The sequence below is a fragment of the Cricetulus griseus genome, chromosome 5 (genome assembly GCF_003668045.3).
Source record: "Cricetulus griseus strain 17A/GY chromosome 5, alternate assembly CriGri-PICRH-1.0, whole genome shotgun sequence".
Taxonomy (NCBI): Eukaryota; Metazoa; Chordata; class Mammalia; order Rodentia; family Cricetidae; genus Cricetulus; species Cricetulus griseus.
This window is the reverse complement of record NC_048598.1, coordinates 44,153,845-44,181,506: the sequence shown is the minus strand read 5'-3', so window position 1 is coordinate 44,181,506 and position 27,662 is coordinate 44,153,845. Positions and strand designations below refer to the sequence as shown.

General features: G+C 33.3%; 1 protein-coding gene across 1 annotated transcript in view; it reads left to right on the top strand.

Annotated features, from left to right (window-relative positions):
• Positions 1 to 27,662, top strand: part of Brinp3 (BMP/retinoic acid inducible neural specific 3) — a 191,532-nt gene that overhangs the window by 62,512 nt on the left and 101,358 nt on the right. The window contains exons 4-5 of the mRNA XM_027417417.2: positions 10,083 to 10,188; positions 17,417 to 17,653. Coding sequence (XP_027273218.1) covers positions 10,083 to 10,188; positions 17,417 to 17,653 — 343 coding nt within the window. The remainder of the gene's footprint in view (positions 1 to 10,082; positions 10,189 to 17,416; positions 17,654 to 27,662) is intronic.

Below are 27,662 nucleotides of genomic sequence, written 5' to 3'. Positions count from 1 at the left end.
AAAATAGCACATGTAGGAGTGAGCCACAGGTTTGCTGCTCCATGGCCCAACAAGTGCTACACATTTGAGTTCCATGGAAACCATGGTCTAAGCACAAAGATATCCTGGGTTTATTAGGCAACCTGGCTCTGACACAATTGTGTTTAGTTCACCTTATTAATAGACCACATTAATAGACACTTTAAGATCCCCTAAAAACTTCTTTATTTCCAGCCTGCTGTGTCATTTTATTTTTTAAATGTGTGCTCAAAGAGTGCACTCAGTCTCTGTCAATAGGTTGGCATGTGGCTATTTGTAGGTGGGAAGCCTCAATGTTACTTTTATAGATGATAATTTGTAGGGTGTGTAAAAGTAGGCCAATCATTGTAGTTGTGTGTGGACTCATAGAGCCAAGAACAAGAAGAAATCACTTTAAAGTAATTGTGTTCTTCTGCTGTATTCCCAAATAAATCTGTGCCCTAGGTTTTGTGACAATCTTCTAAAACTTTAACTCTTTTCCTTACCTCCACCTGTTTTGCTGCACATTGTTTTTATTTTCATACTTTTATAACCTATGCTGGTAGTCTCTGTTTTGTATATATTTAATGAATATTCATATTAATGTCATTTTTAGTATCTTCTTGAGGCAGGGTCTCAGTTTGTAGCCTTGGCTGACCTCCACAACCTATGTAGTCCAGGTGAATCTTCAAGTCAGAGATCAATCTTCCTCTGCATCCCAGATGCATGGGTGAAAGATATGTGGCATCATGCATGGCTCGCTAAAATGTTTTCTTAATCTCTTCTTTCAAGTGTTCAAGCTCCACACACAAAATATCTCAAGGGATTTCTGAAGTGACTGGATGTGGCTGGAGAGATGTCTCTGCAATGAGATCATGTATTGCTCTTGCAGAAGACAGGAGTGCACCTGGGGCGCACTACCCGCTCCAGGGAATCTGATGCTGTCTTGAAGACTACAAAGTTATCAGTACTCACACATGTATGCCACCTCACACAGACATACAATATATATGTAACTTTAACAATACATAAATGAAAGTAAAGTAAAACAATAATGATTCCATATAAATGAATTAATGCAACATCTACATGTATTTTAATCCATTGACATTATAGGGAATAGAATTATGATAAACAATTCTCTGCAAGAAGCTATTTGCATAGAAATGAAATTTAATAATACCACATATTCCATAATAAACTTGTGTCTGACTGACAACTGTGCTTTTCATAAGAAAATGTTGAGCCAGGCTTGGGGCGCACATCTTTAATCCTAGCACTCGGGAGGCAGAGGCAGGAGGATCTCTGTGAGTTCCAGGCCAGCCTGGTCTCCAGAGCGAGTGCCAGAGTAGGCTCCAAAGCTACACAGAAAAACCCTGTCTTGAAAAACCAAAAAGAAAAAAAAAGAAAATGTTGCTAATATGGGCATTGATTACATATCATAAACTATTTTGAACTGCTGCTAAATAAGTTGAATAGATTCAATAAGACATTGACAATGTCAACTATATTTTAAATCATTATATTTATTAATTATGCATATACACTAAGCATAGTGCTCATTATTGCTTGAAGATTTAAAAATGTATTGATTTTCTGTACTCAAGAATTTTATTTGGAAGTATGTGACATATGAGTTTACTCATTCCAGAATTAATATGCTAAAAAAAAACAATTTTAAAACTGACAATTTTTTGATCCTAAAGAAAAGTCAATACAATAAGAACATTTTCAAGTACTTTATAATGGCAATGTCTGAAAATTCATTTAATGGTTAAAAGTAATGTGTGTAAATAGTGAAATAAAGAACTAGTTCTACACTGTCTGATATTAAATTCTTAATAAATATTGAGATAATTAATGGCAGGGAAAATAGAAGAGATAACTTTAAGCTAAGTATTCATATTTCACTCAAGCTGGAAAAATCCTAAAGCTACACATTCAGTTGAATAAATAATATGGTCACTTTTTTCCTTTGATAACAACAGTTTAAGTGTTTCCATATCATTTTGTAAATCTGATAATATTAGTAACATATAATGGGTAGCAAAAATGATTGGTGTTTTAAACTCACATATAGCTTTAATTTATGTTTTCTCATTGATATTTTTCTCCAAGAAATTCTTCAAAAGTGCAGTATATTAAGTATTCCTTTGCAATAAAGATTTCATTTACTATTTCTTTGTAATAAGAGATCTAAGAAAAACAAATGTATTTATGTACTGATTAATGCTATGATAATGAACTCTTATTGTATTCCAGGTACAATACAGTTATTAATAGGAAGATGAAAGTTAAACACACAAGACATATGTTGCTTGCATTGTAATTTTTTGATTGTTGTTAATAAAGAATAGTCATGTTTGTTGTAAAAAGATAGGATACAAAAAATTGCTTGACTTCATCCAGCAGCTGGTGGAAGTAGAAGCAGACACCCACAACTAATCACTGAATTGAACTGGATCGAATCTTGTTGCAGAGAAGAACGAGTGATGGGCAAAGGGGTCCAAACCAGGCTTGTGAAACACACAGAAACGGCTGACTTGATCAATGGGGAACTCTTGGTCCCCAGACTGATAGCTGGGATACCAGCATGGGATTGATCCAGACCCCAGGAACATGGGTTTCAGTGAGGAGACCTCCGAAATCGATGGGACCTCCTGTAGTAGTTCAGTGCTTTTCCCTAGCATAGGTATGGACTTTGGGAGCACATTCCACATAGAGGAATACTCCCTGAGCCAAGACACATGGGGGGTGGACCTAGGCCCTATCCCAAAGGATATGATAGACTCTGAAGACCCCCTATGCAAGGCCTCACCCTCCCTGGGGAATAGAAAGGATATGTGATAGGCAAGGTTTTAGTTGGGGCTGGGTGGTAAGGGAGGATGGGAGGAAGTGGGAACTGATATTGTCATGTAAAACAATCTTGTTTCTAATTCAAATATAAATTGGCTTTAATGTTTTAATCCCTCATTATTTGCATATTTATTTCACAATTTATTTTCTAGTCCTGATAAATATTGCTCTTAATGATATTTTACACAACTTTATTCTCAAAAAATTTTTAGTTAAAGGGTTCCTGGGATGTTTTACAAACAATTATTCTGATTTGCACTTTGAGCATTAGCTACATGGATGAAAAGAACTCTATTATTAATATTATCCATATTTAATTGTTTCAACCAAAATCTTTCTAACTCTGGAAAGTTATTATATAGAATAAAATATAATTAATATTTTTCTCATATTTCATGTTTCTTTATATTGTTGTTTATAGGTGGGCTTATTAGTTAGAATGATTTTTTTCTAATTAGAGAAAATGTATAGAAACCATGAATATATATATACATATATATGTACACACATATATAGATAAATGTGAGTATTTTAATTCACATTAGATAAACGAATTATAACACATATGTTTGCAGTTTTCGAACAGTAATATTTCCAAGCCTAAAAATAGTTACAGTATATTTTCAGATGAGCTATTTTAATTGGACCTACTGTTTTTAAGTTTTTTATTTTTTATTCATTATTTTATGTGTGTGTAGTTACATGTGTTCACATGTACCATGTGCATGAAAGAAAGAGGCTCTGGAGACCAGAAGATATTATGAGACTCCACCGATCTGGAGTTACAGACGACTGAGTTCCAACATGTGAGTGCTGGGAACTGAACACAGATCCTCTGCAAAAGCAGGAAGGACTCTTAACTGCTCAGCCATCTCTTTAGACCCTGGTTTTATTCATCTAATTTATTATCAATTCATTGATTGATTCATTCATAAGAATTATTCATTTTACATATCTGAGTATTTTGCCTGCATGTGTGTACACCACATGAATACATGGTCTCTCAGAGGTCAGAAGTGTGCCTTGGATCCTTGTAGCTGAGGTTGAACATGAGTGTGTGATGTCATAGGGTCCTGTGAATTGAACCTAGGTCCTCTGGATCGGCAACGAATGTCCTTAAACTCTTTGAGGCATAGATTGCTGACAGACAATGAATAAATAGACACAAATAAATCCCTAACTGTGGCTGCTGATGGATATGACTTGGTGCCTATCCTGATATAAGCATCAAGAAAATATATTAATTTATTTTATTAATGAAATTGATATTAACCTCTTACGCAAGTTAGTTGCTAGTACATAACATAAATACAGAACGTAGAGTTCAAATTATAATCTTTTCAGCAACTGTTGTTTATACCAAACTTTGGAAGCTCCCAAAATTTAATAAAACTCCATACCTCTTTACTGTCATCTCCACACACTCAAACTGTCTCAATCCTGGTCTCTGATACTGAATTACTTTTGACTAATTCTTTAAGTGGATAACAATGAAGCATGGTATTTCCTTATTTAATTATTGATTGTTTTTTAATTCACCTAATTTTGATTTAACATTATCATAATGGACTTCTGGGACATTATATTTGTAAGATCTGTTCCTACTTAGTCTCTGTCATTGTCTTTAATATTTTGGTATAGTAGTCAAGCTCTCAATTTACTTCCACATTTTATCATAATTGATAACAATTGTGACTTTTTTTCTAAATTGCCTGCTAATAGGCTCTACATACTGAGGATGCCTTTGTTATGAATATCTTTGCTTGTGTCTTGTCATATTCTTGTTTGCTTTATACTCGACATCTAGGTTATGGTTTTTTTCTACTTATGAAGACATTTTCTGTGAATTTTTAGGAAAACAACTATTTTACAGCATTATCAATTATGCTTCTATTTTTTCAAGAAAAGTCAACAATTTTATAATTTTTTCTCTCTTTTTATTATTATTAATTCAAGTTAGGGAACAGGCTTGTTTCACATGTACTTCCCCTCTCCCTCTCCCTCTCCCTCCCCTTACCCCCATTCCTTCTCCCCCACCTCCAACCTACCCCCCACCCCATCCACCCACCACTCCCCAGGCAGGGTAGGGCCCCCAACCGGGGCTCCACCAAGTCGACCAAATCATCCTGTGCTGGGCCTGGGTCCCTCCCCATGTGTTCAGAGACAGAGTGCATCCCTTCAAGTGGGATGGGCTCTCGAAGTCCCCCATTATAATTTTTTAAATTTATTTTTTTTTTTGAGAATTTCATGCACGAGTACTGTGTTTAGATCATTTTATCTCTCCTTCTCTCCACCTAACTCCTACCAAGTGGCCCCTGATTCTCTTTCAGATTCATGACCTCTTCAACATCTTGACTTAGGGAAACACTTGCAAATAAGTTACTCGATTCTTAGCCATTGACAAGTGTTTAATTTGCACAAGGCGAGTTTTATATAATTCCTCAAAACCTACTTTGGTGTAACCAAATTTAACTGTGAAACACAATTATGCCTTTATGTGAAGTTCTATTATAACTATGTAGAGATTCTAGGTAAGATGATCCCACTGAATGAGTCCTACTCATATTGTATCTGGGCAGCAGTAATAAGAGTCAGGATTAAAACAAAACAAAACAAACAAAAAATTAAGTTATGAATTTTGGAGGGTGATGTGATGGAAGGTGGCTGGGAAGAACTGTAAAGAATGGGGATTTGATACTATTAAACACATTGTATATACATGGACAAAATTTTCACAGTAAAGATAAATAAAATAATAAAAAATCAAAAATCTATGAAAGAAAAATGACTGTGTATGTCTTGATGCTATGAGCAAACAATGGTTATGAACAGCAATTTTTTCCAGTTTCAACTATTTTCATGTGTAATAAAACTCTGACGGTAAACAAGCAAAAATGGGGAAAATATTAGCAGTTGTTCCTCTGGGCTAGTCATTTATCTAGTTGCTTGCATTTCCAACACAGACATTTATTACTGTTTTTATTGAAAATGGCAGGTTGAACAAAGAATAATATTGCTACTGTCTATGTCTTATAGTCATGTAACCAAGAAGTAGTACATAGATGACAAGACACTGTCAGGGGAAAGAGACACATTTGTGTTTTTTTCACAACTTAAAAGACACAAAAAATTGCTCCCTTTGACTACTTTGTAACATTTGTAGAAACATTAAAAGCTTCATAAGAGGCATGTTTAAAAAATAATATGAAAAAGCTGATTTCAAATAAGTGATTTATTTCATCATACATTATATTGAATTTTTGAGAAGCAGTAGTCAATTTGTCAAAATGATGTCCAAATTGTTTATATTACATTAAAGACATCTAAATGCAGTTGAGTGGAACAGAATGCGGTGATAGTACCAAAGACCCTATATTCTCTGTTCACCACTGCAAAAAAAATGACACATAAATAAATAGAAATTGTACTCAAATATTATTACTAAAAATCAGTGATGATAAAAAGTGTGATACTTTAAAATAAATGCATAAACAAAACATATGCTTAAACATTTTGTATTATTTTCAAAAGCACATATAATTTACACTAAGTATATGTGAATGTTTCTCTAGATAATCTTACTCATGTAAACTCCTCAATTGTATCATTAGCTGCATTGTTGTTTTTGTTTTTCTGGGTGTTATTCTTTTCTGCTATGTGATATTTAGCAAAGATTTTTCCCTTAACCTTAAATTCAGCATTTGTGTAGCACTGGTAATTTTTCTATTATTATCACATATATACACAGGTTCTAAGAAAAACACAATCTGAAATTATTAATATAAGTGTCTTAGTCAGGATTTCTGTTTCTGAGAGGAGACATCATGACCACAGCAACTCTTATAAAGGAAAACATTTAATTGGGCACTTATGGTTTCAGATGTTTACTCCATTATCATCATGGCAGGACAAGCTGGCATAAAGGCAGACATGGTGTTGGATAAGGAGCTGAGAATTCTACATCTTGAACAGGCAGTGAACTGAGACACTCCATGTTTCTTGAGCATATATGAGACCTCAAGCCGGCCCCACAGTGACACACGTCCTCCAAAAAGGCCATACATATTTCAACAAAATGACACTTTGTAATAATTCTACTTCCTTTTATTTTATGGGGTCCAATTACCCTCTAACTACCAAAATAACCATATATATTTGTTCATATGTAACTATATTGACAACAAAATAATGCTACACAGAAGAGCATTGGGTCAGTCTTAGAAGACATAGGTGTGTAGGTGTGTGTTCATGTACATGTGTACATTGGAAAATATATAAAAACAACCTGCTCAGTCAATATAATGTTAGTGGCATGTATATGATTTCAGGTTTAATAACTTGGTATTGGATAACCTGTGGTCTTTACCTAGGGAAAACTATTTCTCCTGTTGTCAGCATTCATTACTTGCCTTAGTTCAAAGACTAGTCTTTACACACTTTTAATAGGCCCTCCTTCCATGTTTCCATATATATATATATATGAATGCCATCCAGGAAAGCTGATTTAGGCATTCTTATTCATGAGTATCCATGGGTGTAGTTTCTCTGACATTTCTAGTAGACAAAATCCCATAACAGATATCTTGCTACTCTTGCTTTTGAAATCTTTACATCTCCTCTTCCTCTATGATATGTGAGACTTAGGAAAAGGAGTTTTGAAATATATGTATGAGTTGAGACTTTCGTGCACAGGAAAGTTTCTTGTTCTCTGAATTTCTACAGAATATGTTTTCTGTATTGGTATCTATTTTTTGCAAGGAGATTGAAGTGTGAAACCTACATTATCAGTGGCTATAAGGACACATATTTAGAATGTAGCTAGAAATTATACTGCTTTGAAAAAATGACAGTTGTAGGTTATTCTGTGACTTTTTTGACCTCATTTTTTAGGGTCAGGTAGTTTTCAGTGAGAAGGATGATTGATTATTAAGTACAATTATACTGCTGTTGGATACGGCCAAGGTTTTCATGTCAGTATTGTGTCCTTTGGTGTATAATGCCATGATATATCATAGTTTTAATTCATAGACATCCTAGCTAGGAAGGAATTTTCACAGATCCATTTCCTTAGAAGCTTGCATGGATCCCTTTGTTATCATGAATACTAATTGTCAAGTAGGAGACTCTCAGGTCAGATCTAGCTTAGGTTTTGAAGACTGCATGTTCAAAATCATAATACCTTAACCAATAGGGATTCAACTTCATAGCCTAGGTGGGAACCAAGGGAAATTGTCTACCTTATATTATTTTTGGCATCTTTTGTACAACCCTAACCAATAATTCACAAGGGGATTATCAAGTTTCTTGTTGGTTTTTATTCAAAATAGTCTATAGCTATTGGGGGAAATGTGTCATCTCAAATAAGATTTTTACTTAACCTACATATGTATGTATTAAATAATTAATCTATTATATCCTATGGTTTTAATAGTAGTGATAGTTCATTTTCAGTTTAATTAACTCCACCCATTGAATTTAATCTAATTAAACACAAGTCTGTATTATTTATTCACACAATTATAATAATTCTGTGACTTAGAGATTTGTACTCTGTAAAATTCTAGAACTGTGAAATAATTGAGAGAGTACAGAGAGAATTGAAAGGAAAGGTGGAAAATTACATTTATGACTTTTGAAAGTTTTCTCTGTCCTTTTTAGCTTCATGAAAATAATATGTTACTGTAAGAAAATCCATGTAAGAACTCAGGGCCTGAATAAAATACATGCTTATCATATTCACATAGCAAGTTCTCTACAGAGAAAATTTTGAGCAGGTTCAACTTTATCTTTCAAAGCTAGTGAAGCTCCATCTACCAGGCTGAACTTCACATAGCATTTACCCTCCCTAGACCAACAAACACATGTACAACCACTCCCAGAATTCCAGTTCAAGAACAAATATCTTCCACATAAAAGAAATCCATAAGGTAGACTTTCCTATTTCAAGTGATGGTCAAAAGATTCAGGTAATCCTGATATATATTTTGTGTTTGGCAGGGTAAAGGTCTGTGTGGAAACATTGGTTTAATAAATTGAGATTTAAATTTCATTTGATCCATTTTATTATTATATTAAAAATAAATATGCATAAACAATATTTCTAATTCCAAACCCAATAAGACATATAGAATTCAGCATCCATCAATATGATATAATTTAAACTTGTATCTTAATAGAAAGTATTCAAACTCATGTAAATTAAACACTGATCTGTTAATTATGTTTTGGTAATGATAAAGTTATACATACAATAATAGATTTTGTCTAATGTATATCCACAATATGAAATTCCACAATTCTATACTAAAGCTAAGCCTTGAGAACAAAGGACCTTTTTTTTGAATTTTAAGACTTTGGATTCTGTTTTATTTATATTTTTTATTCATCTATTTTACATTCTGGCTACAACCACCCCCCCCCGCATCATCCTTCTTTCCCAGTCCCCCTCCCCCACTTCCCCTTTCTACCCTTATCTCCTCCTCTTTCATCTCCATCCATGAATGTACTCACTCATAAATACATTAGCTGTAAAATAAAGGATAACTATGCTACAATCCATAGACCCAGAGAGTTCATGTAGGGACACCAAGGACTTCTTAGTATAACCCTCTGCAAGAGGTTAAACTTGAGCATAAATAAAATAGATTAGCAAATACAGAGAAAGGAGAACTTTCAAAATCTTGATTGTATGAGGGGCACAAACAAAAAGTAAAGTCTTCAAATTAAGGTGATTACTGAACAGGGACACATCCTGCCTGCTGAGCAGATGGAAGGCAAACAGTTCAGAAGTTGCTGCATTCAGAAAAGTGTATGTGTTTGTATTTCATGTAATAAAATTAATGGTCAATTTTTAGATAGTGGCTTAGGAAATTATTGACAGTTGAAAGCAGAAATAATTATTATGTAAGTCACATTTTTCTAACAGCTTTAAAGAATATGACCCTGTTATTTCTTTGGAAAAATTAGTGATTGTATTAGTTACATGCTTTTTTTTTTTTCTAAATGATCCTTCTATGTGTTAGATTTATGCCTGATTCAAAAGGAGGAAAAACAGCTGGAGACATGTGCTCATCTTTGTGCTTAGTGGTACCTCTTGTTGTCTATTACATCTCAGAAATTTCAGAACATTAATCATCAGATGCTTAGTACTATGTGAGAACAACACAGTCAACAGAACGAACATCGTAAAAGTCTGATTTACATAATTAAGTTGATGTTTTGTTTATCAGGTGACAGAAACACGGACGGGTCCTCTTGGCTGCAGTAACTATGACAACTTAGATTCTGTCAGCTCTGTTCTGGTTCAGAGTCCTGAGAATAAAATTCAGTTGCAAGGTATGTTGGTAAAATTTTATTATTTATTCATGAACCTAGATATATGCAATCCAGTTGTATTTTACTTTATATTTCTGAAAAATAAGTCATTGGTCCATGCAGATGTGGCCCAAATGAATGTGGTGCTTTTATAGATGACCTGAGTCAGGTTCCTACACCTGAATATGGACTCTCTTTACCCTCTGTAGCTATTGATCCAGAGGCTCTGAAATCTCTGTTCTTTTGTGGCACATGCAATCTTGTGCACATCACCACACACAGATAGACACATTGGCATATGATTAAAAATAATTATAAATCTTAATAAAGTAAAAAGATGGTATACATGATACTAAAAGATACTGACAAGCTCAATGTATCAATTTTAAATGGTCTTGATGATATGGATAAAATTAATAAAACATCCACTAATTTTTCTTCACAAATTAAATAACAATAATAATTAAAGCTTATCTTGAGAGTATTTTTTTCTTGTAAATGGCAATCACTGTTAGAGTAAGAGAAAATGTATATAGGCTTGCACAGTCCATGCCTTTTACTTATGGAATTTTGTACAATTTGTAATCCTGTTTATTCATACTATAAAACATGCTAGGCAATTTAAATTTAACTTAACACAGCAGACAATGCTATCTTAGTTTTCTGGCAAGTAAATTACTGATGGTATTATAGCAGAGTTTATGAATTTTCATTATTCCAATTAAGAATGATTTTGTGATTGTGTGCATGATTTGTCAACTTATTAAGTAGAATTTTGGAAGGAGAATAAATGCAGGATATTTTGCTGAAATCATTAATAAGTATGTGTATGTGTGTTCACAAAAAAGACACAAGTGTGTTGTAGTCCTTCATTCTTAAAAGCAAGAGAAAGAGCAAGGGACTAGAGATGAGTTAGTGGTGAAGTGAGCTTGCTGCTCCTGTCAAAGAATAGGACTTGCTTCTTGAATCCACATAGCAGCTCATAACTGCCTGTGACTCCAGTTTCAGGGGATCTGATGCCTTCTTCTGACTATGATGGGCTACTTCATGCATATGGTGTACATACATACACACACACACACACACACACACACACACACACACACACACACACACTCACACACACACACACACTCACACACACACACTCTCTCTCTCTCTCTCTCTCTCACACACACACACACACACCCATTAATATTAAATGAATATTTTATAAAAAATGAAATAGGAAAATTGCACCATGACATAAGTATTTTTGAAGTAGCCTGACATGACCCTAATGATGAGCTGTACCATTCAAACCAGGTAATTATCTGTACAAAGTTCACTTTCAAGTCATTTCATTTTCCTAGAGCTTTATAAGCTTCATTTTAGAGCTTTGTAAGTCAGATATGCATTTGGTTTCATACGAAATCATTTAGAAATTTCAGCCTATTTTCCAGTTCTGCTTATGTGAAGATAAAATGTATCCAGAGTAGGTTGTTTAAAGTCTCTATCCTATGTTTAATAAATATCATTTACTTCAAATATTATAAACTGTTGCAGACTGTTTTTATAATTAAATCTGATGACATTTATCATTCATTTGAGGTTTAAAGTTATTGAAGTATTTTTATTATTTAAAATAAAAAAGATGATGCAAATGCCATTTAATTCTCATAGGCTTTTCTTTTTAGAGTGAGATTTGGTTTCTCATTATTATATCAACTTTGATCAAAAATATAAGAAATGTATAAAAATGTACTATACAAGAGGCATTTAGTAAGAAAATGCTGATTTTATTACCTGTGAATCATTGTACAGTTTCACAATATAAAAAGAATCTCAGGACTGATCAGGTGGTTAGTGAGTAGAGACACTTGACTCCAAGCCTGAAAATGGAGTTTGTTTCCTGGGGACCTAATGATCAACTCTTTGGTGTTGTTTATCCACAGCTCTCTGACACACACAAAGTTACAGGCACAAATACACACACACACACACACACACACACACGCAAGCATGTGCACCATAATTTAAAAAATAAGTCAAATGCCTATACTGAAAAACATGATGAACTAAATAAGCATTTCTTTACATTTTACTACTTTATATGTTAATATAAGCAACAAAATCACATTCTCTCTTTCACTTTTTTCTGCTCAACAAGCCCCCATTGTTGACTGATTTTTTTTGCACACCAAGAGTATAACTCACTTCCAGAATCACCTTAGGAAATTATTCTATAGAATCCTTATCCCAATGTCATTTGTCCTCTTGTCAGTTTTTAGTAACAGTGCAATTTTTTCTTTCTCTCATCTTTCTAGCCCCCTTTTAACATCATACTAGTATTTTAAAAAACGTGGTGAAGAGTAACCTTTTTCTATCAGTGACCATATTTATCTATTACTTTTCCTGCCACTTTTCCCCCTTTTTTATTTGTGCATCAGCTGAAAGCCTGAATAGACCACTTCTCCTAATGTGGCAAATTAGAAACCCTGTGCCTGATAATAAATCCCTTCCAGAGGACACATTTTTGTCCTTTTGTCTTTCCATGATTCTTTAGGTAGGTGGTTCAGTAGATAGATACAGACAAATGTTCATGATCATTATAGATATAAGAAATAAGAGTATTTTTGGTTTTCATTGTGTTTTTAAGGAGGAGTGAACTTGCAGTTTAAATGGAAAATGTTTCATCATTGGAATTCTGATAATATTATTTGAAGAAGCAAAAATAAGGATTTTTTTCCATAAATGTTGTATACACACATTTGATCTTGTTAAAAAAAAATTCCCTAATGCAGAATTTTGTTAGGAAGCCACAACAAGAGCATCAAAATAAGTGAAAAAAAAAACCCAAAACACTGTTAAGGAACAACAAAATTCAGAATAAAACTATCATGTCATATGTAAAAAATTACTAATTCTTATCCATATTTAAAGTAAACTTACTTCAAAAATATTAAAAATTTCATGTCAGTAATAACACACATTAGGGGTAGAAAACAAGAAACTCTTGCTACACTTCCAGAGCACCCTGGCACAGTTGCCAGCACCCACAAAGTGCAGTTCACAGTGACACTGAAGTACACACACACATACTTATATGACATACAAGAAATAGGAAATATAGTGTAGTTAATGTAGGTATCACATATCAAATTGATGACTCTAAGTGAACACATAAGAATAAGCAAAAGCAACTTAAGGCTAGGAAATGATGTTTATGTAAAATTATTTACATAAAACAAAAAGAATCTCAACAAGGAGTTTACAATTGATTTGAAAATCATTCATAATATTTTCAATAAACTTTATTCTCTCAAATTACTTATGAGTAGATTTATGACAGATTATATAGAAAGATTTTAATTTAATGATTTTCATTCTAAATTTATTATATTATAATTATTATGTAATATAACATATATTATGATTAAGTAGATAACACATTATGGTGTGCAATTTAAATTTCTTGGTAAAATTTGCATTTCCAGCAGTTTTAGTAATGAAGTGTGAATGTAATTAATAAAAATGTAATAATAAAATATAATATTTAGGGATCATGGGATAGATCTTGAGTTCAAGGATTGAATTAATATGTGTGTAAATACAGAAATGCATGTGCACTCTGCATCACTTTCATATGTAGGTCATAATACACGTTTATTTTTTATGTTCATATTCTAGTTCCTTCATATTTTAAATTTTCATTACATGTACCATATGCAAGCAATTTTTCTGCATCTCTCCTCCACATCACTCTTCTGAAATTCACTGCCCTTGTCTATAATTATTAGTGTTATATATTTATAAAAGTTTGTAACTACATAAATACAATCTGCTGGGTTAATGCAATGTTGCCTCTATGTATACATGTTTAGGGCTAACTGCTTGGGACTTTCTATAAGGTGGCTGCCTGCTGCTGAAGACTCATTTTTTCTCTTTCATTATCCAGATATTATATCTCTTCCTCTAGGGGTCTTTTGAGTTTTTCTCCATTCTCCATCCATGTTGGCATTCCAGGCAGTGTTATACTTTTCTGGTTTTGCTTTGGCAACTTTATTGTTGAGATTTTATATGTTCAGGCTTCCTATCATAAACAGTATACAGTATCAGCAGACTTCCTGACCATCTTGCTCTTGCTATTTCCCATTGAACCTCAGGTCAATTGTTCTCTTCATTTTAACCAGTTGTGAATTTCTGTAGTCATTTCTATCCACTACAAAAAGAAGTTTCTTTGAGGAGTTATGAAAGTTAGAAATATCTGTGGTCATAAGGATAGGTACTTAGAATGTAGTTGGAGTTATGTTGGTTTAAGAAACCAGAACTAATATTCTCCATTAGGTCATGGGTAGTTGTGTAGGTTTATAGTAGCAAGCATGAATTTTTTTTTTCTTATTAAGAAGGCCTTAAGTCTAGGTGGCTAAATGGTTCTACTCTGTCTTTAGATTTCTTGCCATTCCAGTCATTGCTGTGCTTTTTAGGTGTTGCGGGGATGGAGGGATGTTGATGACTTTCCTCTCTTTGAACCTGACACATATCTTTCAGATCATATTTTCAAAACTATATTGGGAGGGGAATTTTCTATGTCAACTTCAAGGTAGTATTTCTTTTTTTCAAATTTATAGTTGCTGTTGCCATCTGATATGTTTTATAGTACCAAAACTCATCATTTTTCTCTATACACTTGTCCAAAAAAACAGCACCAGAGTACTCTATGTCATTAAATATCATTTAACTTCCGATGTGCTATATATGCTTTTTCTAACATAGAAAGCCTATGAACAGACACTAACTTTATGTTTCTTGATCAACCTTGTTATAAGCCCATGAACACTGAAAAAGCACTATGTGAAATATTTTAAATCTCTTATTGATTTATCTGTGATTTTGTCAATGATCATCCTTTGACATGAAAGAATTTACTTCATCTTGTTGAAAGCTATTCATGTGTCAAATGAATGGCCAAATGCTGTTTTTAGTGAACTGTTTTGTTGCTCTGATAAGGCTAATGAAATTAATGACCCAATTACTAATATCTGGTAAATCACATGTATCAACACTCAATAGTTATTAATTTGTACTCTATTACATTACCACAATAATTTTATTTTTATTAAATATACTGCCAATGATAAGAGAGTATCATGCTAATCATTTTCACATTCACAGTGTACCAAGCAATGACAATTTAAATAAACTTTCCAATAAATATTTATATTTAAATTTAAATTGAAAAATTTAAGATACTACTCTAAGTAAGAAAATATATAGAGTGCACATACTAGCAAATATATGGTATTTTTTAAAACAAATACAAGGATATGGGTACAGTTATCAATGTAATGTTATGAATATTAATGCATGATTGTCATTAATCAGGCTCATACATAGAAGCCATAGGTGAAGTAATGAATTGATTTTGTTACAAAAGAAATGTAAATATTATCAAATTTAGTTTAGTAATGAACATCTATTTAGTGTTGGCACTATTTTCCATATATTATTTATTTTAATCAACTTTTACTTTTTCTTTTTCCCTTTTTTATATGTATGTACTCGTGGTGTATATGGGTTTATCTACATGTATTTATATCTATGTAGGTAAACATATGTCCTAATGTGTGTGCACATGTATGCACACTTTGTGCGGACATGTTTTTAATTAGTAACCATTGTCCTTTACCTTTCCCCCATCCTTTTCTTTCTTCATTCTTTGCTTCCTTCTTTGATTCCTCCCTTCCTTTTTTTCTTTCCAAATTTCTTTCCAAATTCCAACTAGCTCAGGATGGCATCTGTCCTGATATGTAAGTTAGGATGACCTAGCAAGCATTAATTATCTTCCTTCTTCCAGCTTCTGCACCTCAGTTGCAGGGGAGACAACCATGTGTCATCATGGGAGGCTTGGTTAGAATATTTCACTGCTTTGTGCTTTGTTTTGATTTGTTTTTAATTATTCTTTCATACATTACATCCCAACTGGCTTTCTGCTGTCTCCACTCCTACTGGTCCACCCTCATATCCCCTCTCCTCCAGATCCACTAATTCCCCTTTTCTCTTCAGAAAAGAGCAGGCTTCCCGGATACATCAACTGAACACTGCAAAAACAAGTTATTATAAAACAGACAGAAACCTTCACATCAAGTCTGGACAAGGAAACTCAGTGGGAGGAAAAGTGTCCCAAAAGCAGGCAAGAGTCAGGGACAGCCCACCCTCACTGTTAGGAGTTCCACAGGAACACCAAGCTACACAACCATTTTGCACATGCAGTTGACCTAGCTCAAACCCATACATGGTCCGTGTTTGTCACTTCAGTCTCTGTGAGCCCCGATAAGCCCTGCTTAGTTGATTTTGTAGCCCACATTCTCTTGGTGACCTTGATCCTTCTGGATCCTACAAGCTGTCCTTCTCTGTCTCCTCAAGGGTTCCCCTGGCTCCACCTACTGTTTGACTGTGGGTCTCTGCATTTGCTCTCTTTGCTTGCCAATCATGGCTCTCTGAGGACGATTGTGCTAGGCACCTTTCTTCTGTAGTAAGAAATGTTGGAATTGAAACTATATTTTTTTCTCAAAATATATTAAATGGAAAAATTTCAAATATTTCTTTAAAGTTTATTTGAAATAGCAATTCCCAAGAGAGAGAGTGACTACCAAACTAAGAAAAGTAATGAAATATATTAGTAAGGAAGACTTACACGCCGCAAAATAATAGACTATGAAACAACTATGTCAGCCCATCTGCTCCTTTCCTCGAAGTTTTGTGCTTGATTCTAAGCAATAGAATTATATAAGGTGGACATTCTTGGTATCCTGTGTTGAGATGTTCCCTATCAACCTTGCTGATCTCTTAGAAGACAACTAGTAATACACAACTAGTCTCTGTTTTTGCATAATAGTAGTCTAAAAGAAACATGAAAGTATTGAAATCAAGAGGTAGAAAACAGTGAGCACGTGTCTTCAAATATTTAGGCTTAGTGTAAGTTCTGTAAAACATAATCAAATGTTTTAATTAATTACATCAAAGACCCACAGGATTGTTATAAAAAAGTGTAAAGTACTTATTATTTCCATAAATTTTGAGATTCCATATTCATACAGTCTTTATGTGTTGAAATTATATAGGCAGATGATTTTCCTAATGATAGTTTTTAAATAGAAATACATTCACATTTAAAAATACTAAGATTTACTATCTCTAATCGGTGTTATAAGCAACTGCTGCCACACTTTTGGAGCCACAAACTTGAACACTTCGTTTGTCTTTCAAGGGCTTCAAGTTCTCCTTCCCGACTATCTTCAGGAACGTTTTGTACAGGCAGCGTTGAGCTACATTGCTTGCAATTCAGAGGGGGAGTTTATCTGCAAGGATAATGACTGCTGGTGCCACTGTGGTCCAAAATTCCCAGAATGCAACTGCCCCTCCATGGACATTCAAGCCATGGAAGAGAATCTTCTTCGAATAACAGAAACATGGAAGGCCTACAACAGTGACTTTGAAGATTCAGGTAAGATAGAGATTTTACTAACCTAATCTCAATCTTGGACCAAAATATGATTAAAGGACTGCTTTCTCCTGTTAAAACAATGTTTCATTTCACAGTTGGAAGGTTATCATTTTTATTAGTCTTTCAAGATATTTATATTGCGCTTTTTATTGCTCACTTAGTGTTTTAGTATTGGTGTTTTGTGTAGTGCTTATGTGCTATCGTAGGAATTCAGCCTGCTCTTGGGTTGAAGTAATTAAAGTAATTACTAAGTTGAAGTAACTTAGTAATTAAAAAAACTTTCATTTCAATACATCAGTTTACTATCTAATGCTTTTTATGTTTTACTGAATTCTCTGGATTCCCCTGAGTTTCACTTGTCAGGAAAACATTGCCAAAATGTTTTGTGTGTCTTCTCATTCATGTGACTCTCATGATAATTCACCATAAATTGACCACTTTTTAAAATCATATTGAGTCATTTTACATTAATGATTGAAGCATTTTCTGTTTTTTGTATATTTATAAATGCATATACATAGTATTTCCAAATTTCTTCTTAGTAGCCACATAACCCATAATCATGTACAGCAGCTTTAGTCATATGCATTTAAAAATTGCCAAACTTGCAATCATGCAAAATTAAAATATTTCACAAAATAAAATTACATTATTTAAAAGACCACATATAACAATGCATAATAAAGCATGCACTATTGAAGTCTAATGTATGGTGAATGGTGGGATACAGTCAAAAAGTGTTAGGCATGAATAACAAACAAGCAAAATGAAGAATGACATTGCACACCCAGACACTCACACAAGTAAGATTGGAGAGAGTCAATACATTTTGGTTTTATTTATCAATATAATGATATTGAAGCAGACACTCTACATTTAGTTTCAAGTGATATTTGTTTACTGTCACAAAGCTTTAGTTAGTCACAAAGAACATAGTTGATAGTTATTGCAGTTTTATGACTGTAGAAATAGCATTAAGTTGTATAATTGAAAATGACTGGGGGAAAACTAATATTATCATCCTCAAATGTCTTAATTACTGTAGAGGGTAATGGATACGTTACTTAGTTACTCCACATTAGTTCTGTTTAACCCTAAATTATGTATCATAATTATAATTTTTCAATTGGTAGTGAAAACAATTTATAAGTAACAGACATTTTAGAAAGATAGACTTGACAACAGCAAAGGTAAGGATAGAAATCATTAGAAAGGATGATAAATGAACATTCTGAGTTTCTGCAAGTGCTTTTCCTTGGGCCATATTTATCAACTCTTGGCAGATTTCAAACCTGAGAAACCTTCTTGGCCCCTGGAAAATGTTTCTACTTCAGGGAAAGTTAACCTGAACAAATGTCTACAGCCCATTTACATTATCAGGATAATATGGCAAGTGTAAAGTAGGCAGTAAGCCTTTATATTATTTTCATTAATTTCAATCCAGATATGAAAGCTGATGGCTAGATATTTTAATAAAGCCAGAAATAGTTTAATTAAATCTTATGCAATGGATTCTAAAATTGCAAATAGAAGACTTGAAATTAAATGTGGTTTTGGGATATCTCAGAAGGAGAAATATAAAGCAAAGCATAATTAGATTACAACTTTGATTCTGAATTCAGGAATTTTAAAATACTCAGCTTTCATAGTAATTATTGAAAATAGAATAAATTAATTAATAATGGTGGCCTTGTGTAGATGAAAATAGTCTCTAAAATGTGTATGATAGACATAAAATTTTACTTGTACTTTCTTGACTGACCAAAATCAACAGATGACAACACACAGTTGCCAGTAAGCTTCACACACACACACACACACACACACACACGGAGGGGGCACAGAAAGACTGAGAGAGAGAAGTGTATTTCTACTTCTATGATCTCTTTTTTGTTCCAGTGGGCTACTTTTTCTTTCTTTCATTGCTAATTCTGTGCTTCATTTCTTACTTCAGATTTCCAGTGCCTTTTATAAGTCCGTACCAACATGCTTCTTTCTCTTTGCTCAGGTTTCTTTAGTTATTTGACATGAGTGTATATGTGTATATGACAGACAATATGGCTGTCTGAACGAGACCTACACAATTTATCATCATTTGACCTTCCAACAATGATGGGGGAAATCTCATAAGGTCCCTTTCATAGATGACAAGCTTTAGGAAATTGATGGCTGCTGAGACAAGAAGTAGTCTTCTCCAGAATAAAGCCCTAGATAGCTTATAGAATTTCAAGAGGTCATGCCTAAATATATATAAATGTAAAAAACATTCAACAAGTTGCAAGAGGAGTGACTTTGAAGGGGCCAGATGGAAGTCCTTTCAATGCTTAAAATCTAATGTTCAATATAGTTGAACGTATGTTTATGTATACATATTGTGTGTATGCTTATGTATGTGTGTATGAATATATGTGTGTTTATGTACTAATAATAGTAATTAAAGAAGAATATGTAATGAATTTGAGAAAGTGTGGCACTTGACACAGCGGTAAGTTGAAAGGAAAGTGTCGAGTGGAAATTGTATAAATATAGTATTCATTTATCAAAGTATCAAAAATATACAAAATAAACAATAATCAGGCGACTATAAACCTGTGAAGATCTGATTCATTCCATTCTAGTCCTTGTGTGTCCTTCTGTTTTCTCTTACCTATATGCTCTCACTGGGTCTTCTAGTGTTACAATGAGTGTAAATAGTTAAAGTGGATATCCTTACTTTGAAGAAGACATGAGACGGAAAACTCAGCTTTCCTCATGTTTTGAATTTTTAAACTACAAAAAAAATTAGAAAGCACCATAGGACATATGATTTAAATAGAAAAATACTTTAGCACCACCTCAAAATCAAGGAAAATAAAAATGAAGATCAACAAACATTATAAAAGCAAACAATTTTTAGAGTTGCAATGAAATAAATTAACATTAGAGATATATCCTGAATGGAAGAAAATATTAGAAATGATCTGGAAAATATGTAATACTCAGAATATAAGAAAATTTGAAAGCTCAAAGTAGAAAAATATTTCTTTTTTAATAAAATTGACCTGCATCATATTTTTAAAAAGTAGTTATAAAAAAGGACAAAAGGAAACATGTTTAAATTTTCTAATCATGAATGTAATGAAACTAAAGCTTTATTAAAATATTCTACTGTAGTAAGAATAGCTGTTGATATCTTGTTAAAAATGTGAATTGCCCACATGTGAAGTGAAAATTGCACACAATGGGGATATGAAATAGCACAGTCATTATAGAGGGGTAGATGACAGTTCCTTTAATGCTTACAAGTGAATGTTCCATATAGTTGAGTACTGATTGTATAACAAAAGGATATACAACTACCCTTCAAATAGACAATTGTACCTCTCTGTTTATACCCAACCTAGTTTGGTAACCTTGAAATAGAAGCATTCCGTGTCCACCAACTGATTGATAAATGAAGCATAATAAAACAGAATCCAATTACACTATATCCAAAAATGAAATTTTGCAATTTCCAACATGTGGAAATAGATATTATTGTGTTTAGAGAAATAACTGCAGGACAGAAAGCCAATTTTATATGATCCTATTCACATGTAAAACCTAAACAAGAATTCTAAGTGGAAGGAAGCCGAAAGCTTAGGGAGGGCATACTCAGGATTAGGTTGAAGTTTTGTTGAGCTACTGGGTAATGTTGTAATACTAGAGAGTGCGAGGTAGGATTTTGAGGTTTTCTTCATAAAGAACTGGGGCTAGAGACATAGGCGACCTTTTTAAAAAGCTATTTATTTAATTTAGAAACAATTTTATTTTATATATCAATCCCAGTTCCCTCTCACTCCCCTCCTCCCATACCCCCACCAACCCCCATCCCATTTCCCATCCACTCCCCAGGGAGGGAATGAGGCATTCCATGGGGTTCATCGAAGTCTGTCACATCATTTGGGGGAGGGCCTTGGCCCTCCACGCTGTATCTAGGCTGAGAGAGTAACCCTCCATGTGGTTGGTATCATGCAACACACGTGGGTCCAGACACATCACAATACCTCCTGAAAAGGCACATTTTACGTTCCAGGTAAAATGTACTCAACAGATGAAAGAGAGTAAGACAATGAAAATCAAAACACTGAAACGAGCAGCTGATGTCTTTCTGTCTGCCTTCATGACAGTGACTGAAAGAAACAAAGGGCAGGGAACATAAGACAAATATATGCAAATGTTCAACAGATATTTAGAATGAAATTTGGTTTAGGAAAATATATAAAACCTCAAATGTGTTATTAGAAATTAACAGCTCCATCCTTTCTCTAAAGCAGTTGTACCCTAGCTAATGGCATAATCAGCAAATCAAAGTCCAGGTTAGTAAATCCTAAGGCTTGAAATCATTGAAGTTGGCATACAAAAAAGAAAGCCGGCACATGGCAAGCAAGTGTTGGCTGTGTTAGTGTAGAGAAATGGGTGAGTAGCATAACAATATTGAGGATCATAATGGATATGTCTAAAAATATTTACAAATAGTGCTGACAAAATTTAAGAGCTAGAGAGGGACTATAAAAGGATTCATTCTAGTCATGACAGAACCATAGAAGACATGATCTCACAACAGCTAGAATTGTCAGCATGGGGAGGGCCTTACTAGGCTATACCTGAGCTCGGCTGAGCTATTAGTCTATTGGCAGTTTCTGTGAGAGAAACAGCATTGTCTTCATTTGTATGACCACAGAACAGCCCACCTGGTTTTAATACGCAGTTCAAAACCTATGGTTATATAGATCTCCTGCTTTTGCTTGGTAGGACCCCAGAAAATCTCAGAAAGACAAAGATGTAAGAAAATTACTTGGAGCATTGGCAGGTGGTACATTGGATGTTTCAGCTATGTGAGAGGTGGATGAGAGAACTCTAGAATGAATCATATTGATGCAGGAAATTTCTAGAGAAGAAATTTAATAAAAGCTACTTTTAAAAGTAATTCCCTCCACAACCATTTAAAAACTGTACTTGTGTATCTTATTGCTGTTTTCTCACCTAAAATGAAATTAAATAACAAAATGCATTTTTGTAAGAGTACTATAGTTCCATTATTATGTTTTATGTCTGCTAAAATTGTAAAGGTACAAGAGATAATAATTTGTCATGCTGTGATGCAGAAATTCCAATACTTTCATACTTGATATAAACATATGAAAAACAAAACTGAGAGGCAATGTAGTTTACTTTTAAATGTTTGATTTGATTTAACTTGAAAAATGAAACAAATGTGAGTAATTAACAAGCTAAAATATATTTTCCCAGAAACTGTAATATCAGCTCGTAATTCTTTAATTAGGATTATAATTATCTGAATTTAGAAGTGTTTTTCTCAGACACCAATAGCAACATGAAATATGTCAGGGGGCATAGCACAGCAATTTAAACTGCTAATTGCAGTCACCACGCAGAAAAGGAGGGAAAGAGTTGCATATCTCTGCAGGTCAAGAAAACTTTCTCATAAATGCTCTTGCGTTTGGCTGTGTTCACTATTGTCACATGTAAAATCCAATCTGTAGGTTAGAGTAGCATACTTGTACATGGGTCAGTTTGTTTTCTAATTTATGCCTTAGAAAATGTACTAATTATAGCCTGTAGAGAAAGGTGTCAGACAATTTCAAGAACACGTACTTTTCATTCAGAGACCTGCAATCTGAGAATGTTTCCAATCTACTTAATTACTGGAAAATGTTCATTTGAATTTAGAAGACTCTTTCAGAGTGAGTAACAGCAACATGGCGTATTTCAAAGTGTGAACCATGACATTCATAAGACAAATTATAAAATAATATAAAATGTATAAATTTCCAGACAATGAGGCATATATAATAAATGCTGTTGGCACACAGGTACATCAGGCATAAGATCTAATTGCAAATGACATAATTATAGAAACTGAAATAAAATAAGTATTTATATACTCTCATATTTGCAAGAACTAAATACTACTTATTTACTATGCTTCATTATATGAAAGTAACAATTATATTCCTAATGATGGAAAGCCAATGTTTTTCACACATTTGTGCCAAGATGCCAAACTTTTATGAAGAAAATTACATCTAAACTATGCCTAAGGTTGAATTATAAAATAATGTATCAAGCATCCAGAAAAACAAATAGCCCCCAAACAAATAATATAACTTTCTAAGTTGTCAGCTGGTTTTTCATAAATGAGCATCTTAATTATTTGAAGCAGGGTTATGTAGTATAGGGATCTTTCACAGGTACTAGTCTTAAAGCAAAAACATAGTTCATTTGCTGTAAAGTGCACATATTTTAAAAATATTTTGACATGACACTTTGAAATACTTGTATTATCACTTGGTATATATGAAATCTAAGGTGTGATATGCTTGAACAAATTCAAGAGGAACAAGAATGTCAGTTAGGAGGACCTAATAATGGGAAATTTCTAGGTGTGCCTTTTGGAGACTGCTATACATTTAGACATTTGGTCTGAAAAGTGATAAATTCCCTAAGACTGAACTGTATCAAATATTAAGGTACAGAAAAGATGATTTATCTTCATTTATAATGTTAATAATTAGTCACTCTTCTTAGTTTCATGTACAGTGTTTGTAAAACTTGCCTTCCTAAAAATTTCTCCCTCAGGTGAGAGTTGCCTATCAGCTTTTAAGGAAATAGAACAATAAAAATAATACCAAAAATTATCTGGAGACTAGAAGTATGCACAAATAAAATACTTGGATGTCATGGTACTTCAAAAAATTATTACACTGTTCATTCTTTACAGATAATAAATCACTACAGTTTTCACTAAGCATCCAGACTACAGTCTTATCATTGTGAATTTTATGGTATATCTAGTGGCTTGTAACTCCAGGATTGTTCTCCAACGTGTTCCAATATAGGAAAGATTTTTGTTTTTTTCCAAATTGTGAGAAGGATTAGCATATATATATAATATATATATATAATATATATATATATATAATGTGGAAGAGCATATTAATGATAGTATTAACTGTAAAATGCATAGGGCTGAGACTGATAATAGAACTTAGTTGCTGGAACACTTTAATAGAATGAGGAGGCCTTGAAATTGAGTCATAGCATGAAAAAAGCAGGGATGGTACAGATTTATTATCCCCCTAATTAGGAAGTGAAAGTGAAAAATAAGGAATTCAATGTCATTCTGGACTCATAGTGAGCTTGGTGCCAGCCTTATCTATATAAGCCACATGCCCATGCACAAAAGCAGAAAAACAACACAACAATAAAGACAACAAAACTAGCCCTTCCTCCCTAGTTTTGGGATAAAGCCTATGGCACCATCAGCCAGCAAAAAATTGAATTTCTCAAGCAATGTTGAATACAGTCTTCGTTGGCTACATTAGTGAAAGGCTGAATCACTCCTCTCTTTGATCTCTGCTTGAAGAGTGTTGGTGGCAAGAGCTGATAAATATTCATCAGCACTAGAAAGTGCTGTAGGAAACAGCTGATTTCTATTATCAATTTTCTGATTTTATTGAAAATGTTATCTTCTAGTTACTAAGACAATAGTTTTACTTAACTTAGGTTATTATTCCAATTCCAGACTATTTGTGTCTTGTGAAGCGGTTAGGTCAATGCTACATGATTAAACTTTACTTTGGGGACAAGTATTTATGCCTGCATTTCTAGTTCCAATTTCTGTAGAAGTCAGGACCAGCATGACAATATTGCAAGGGCATAAGGCCCTATAATCCTAGATATAAACAAATGCAGTTTGTTGTTTACACAGCATATCTACCACTGCTTAGCTTAGATCTCTGCTCTTCATTTGGCTTATTGCTGAAGTCAAGCTCACATAAATACTATCATGTATTGGTTTGGGTATGGGAACACTGGGGTGAAATACCATCAGTTTCCAGTGGCTCCCGTGTGAACCTCTCTTCACTTTATCTGTAATAATATTTTATGATTCAACCTGATTTGATAGAAAACAGGAAAATACCATTTTACCATGTTAGTTGAAGATGAAGAGAAAGAGTATTTGTGCAAAGTCAAAATCCCAGTCCCAAAAGCTGGATATGAAACACATAATCTGTGCCATCAAGACATATGATTTGATTGTGCAAAAGTAGCACATAGAGGTTTCTTTTTCTATTGAGTTTTCCTTAATTTTTTGTTGTAGCAGGAAAATGAGATGTATTTGTGGTTAAATTCCTTCCAAGGTATTTTTCTTTCTTTTTTTGATTTTTGATGATTTACGGCTCTGGGTGTGCTTTATGGTCAAGGTATTTTTTCTAATATATCCTTAATTTTGTATAAACTAAGTAACTAAATCAAGATACACTAGCTTAATTAGAAACAAGACAAATGGACATTAGCAAGCCATTTTTTCTTTTAAAAATTCAGCAACTTCATATGATTAATTAAGCTGATGACCTACAAAAATTATTATAATCATTAAACTACCACAAACAGCATTGCCTTCTTTTGCATTACATCATTGTGAAATTATTTACATGTGTTTATAACAGCTCCTTCAAGGAAGATGATAAGTGACAGTTAGGACAAGAAAAAAGCCATTTTAAAAACTACCAAATTGCAATCTAAATCCCTCTAAAATATATTTCTAACTTATTGAGATAATTTTCTCTTTGGCTCTACAGTAATTTTTTGATAATTTCCACACAAAATACTGTTTCCAAGTCCAAGAAAGGCAGAAGAAAACCCAATTGATTCTCATGCTATTTTGTATGGTTTGCTTATTGTTTTCATTCTGATGGTACTCAAATCTCTAATATTTAATATTTTATGAATAACAACTTTGACATTAACAAAATTTATATTGTACTTCAATTAATTTTTACTCTCATCTGAAGTAAGAAGTCTATAGAGTGCCAAGCAGGTGTTTTATGCAGTGATATTTGATTTAGAGATTGAATCTTACTGCCAAATACCTCATTTCTATTCCAATTGGCCCTGATGTCTTTCGTTCCCTGTCAAAATCAGTGCTATCATTCCAAGAGGCTGAGAGGGGTTTGACGTTTCTGCGGGGCAAAGCACATATTTCTTTATGCCATTATACAAAACCCAGTATAATGTACTATACAGAGCAAAAACCTTATGAATCACAATATATAGTGACTATTCAAGAGATAGTAAAATACAGGTGTAATACATTCATGACCAAATATTGCTTGTGCTTTTGATTTATTTGCTTTTATGGGATTTGCTTTTATGTCAGATTTGCTTTTCAATAAATGTACCCTAGAAAAATAATTTTTAAAGAATTTGAACTTTGAATGGTAGGCCTTGTTTTGCTTTTGTGTAATGTATTGTTTAAATGTGAAATAGACCATGAATAGCTGACTTGAAATACTATTCAGGAAAGTAGAATATATAGATACCTCAGAGAACATAGATATAATTGCTTTTCATTGGCTTTAAATTCTTTATCATAAAAAATGTTTCTTTACAGAATTGACATGGGTTTGATCTGGAGTTATTTCAGCCTGTGTGTTAAGTCATAACTTACTTGAATACATGTTTTATCCAGAAACAAAGAATCCCAGGATTACTCCTAGCATCACATAAACAAGATAAATGGTGACCTCATTAAATGTTTTCTTGGTTTGTTGTTGTTGTTGTTTTGCTGAGACTGTGGAAAGATCAACAAATAAAACAGTATATATAGAGAAATTTTGTTTGTAACTCAGTGGTCAGATTATTGAAAGTATGTATGATGACTTCGTCTATAATTTTTGTTGATACTTATGTGATTATTCATTTTAACTCCAGCCTTTTTGAAACTATGACAAACTATGCATTTGTTGCTTCCATGAAAACCTCATAATGGCTATGTAGGTTTTGTGGAAGTTTTCCCCTGCAGTGTGCATGGCATTTTATAAATTATGTAATATTGTATAAATGTAATTTCAAAAAATGTTCTCTTACACTGGGAAACATTTTTTGCTAATTTTCAAGGAAATATTCTTTATTCACAGGGTTAAGTATTATATTCAGTACATATATATACATATAGATATAT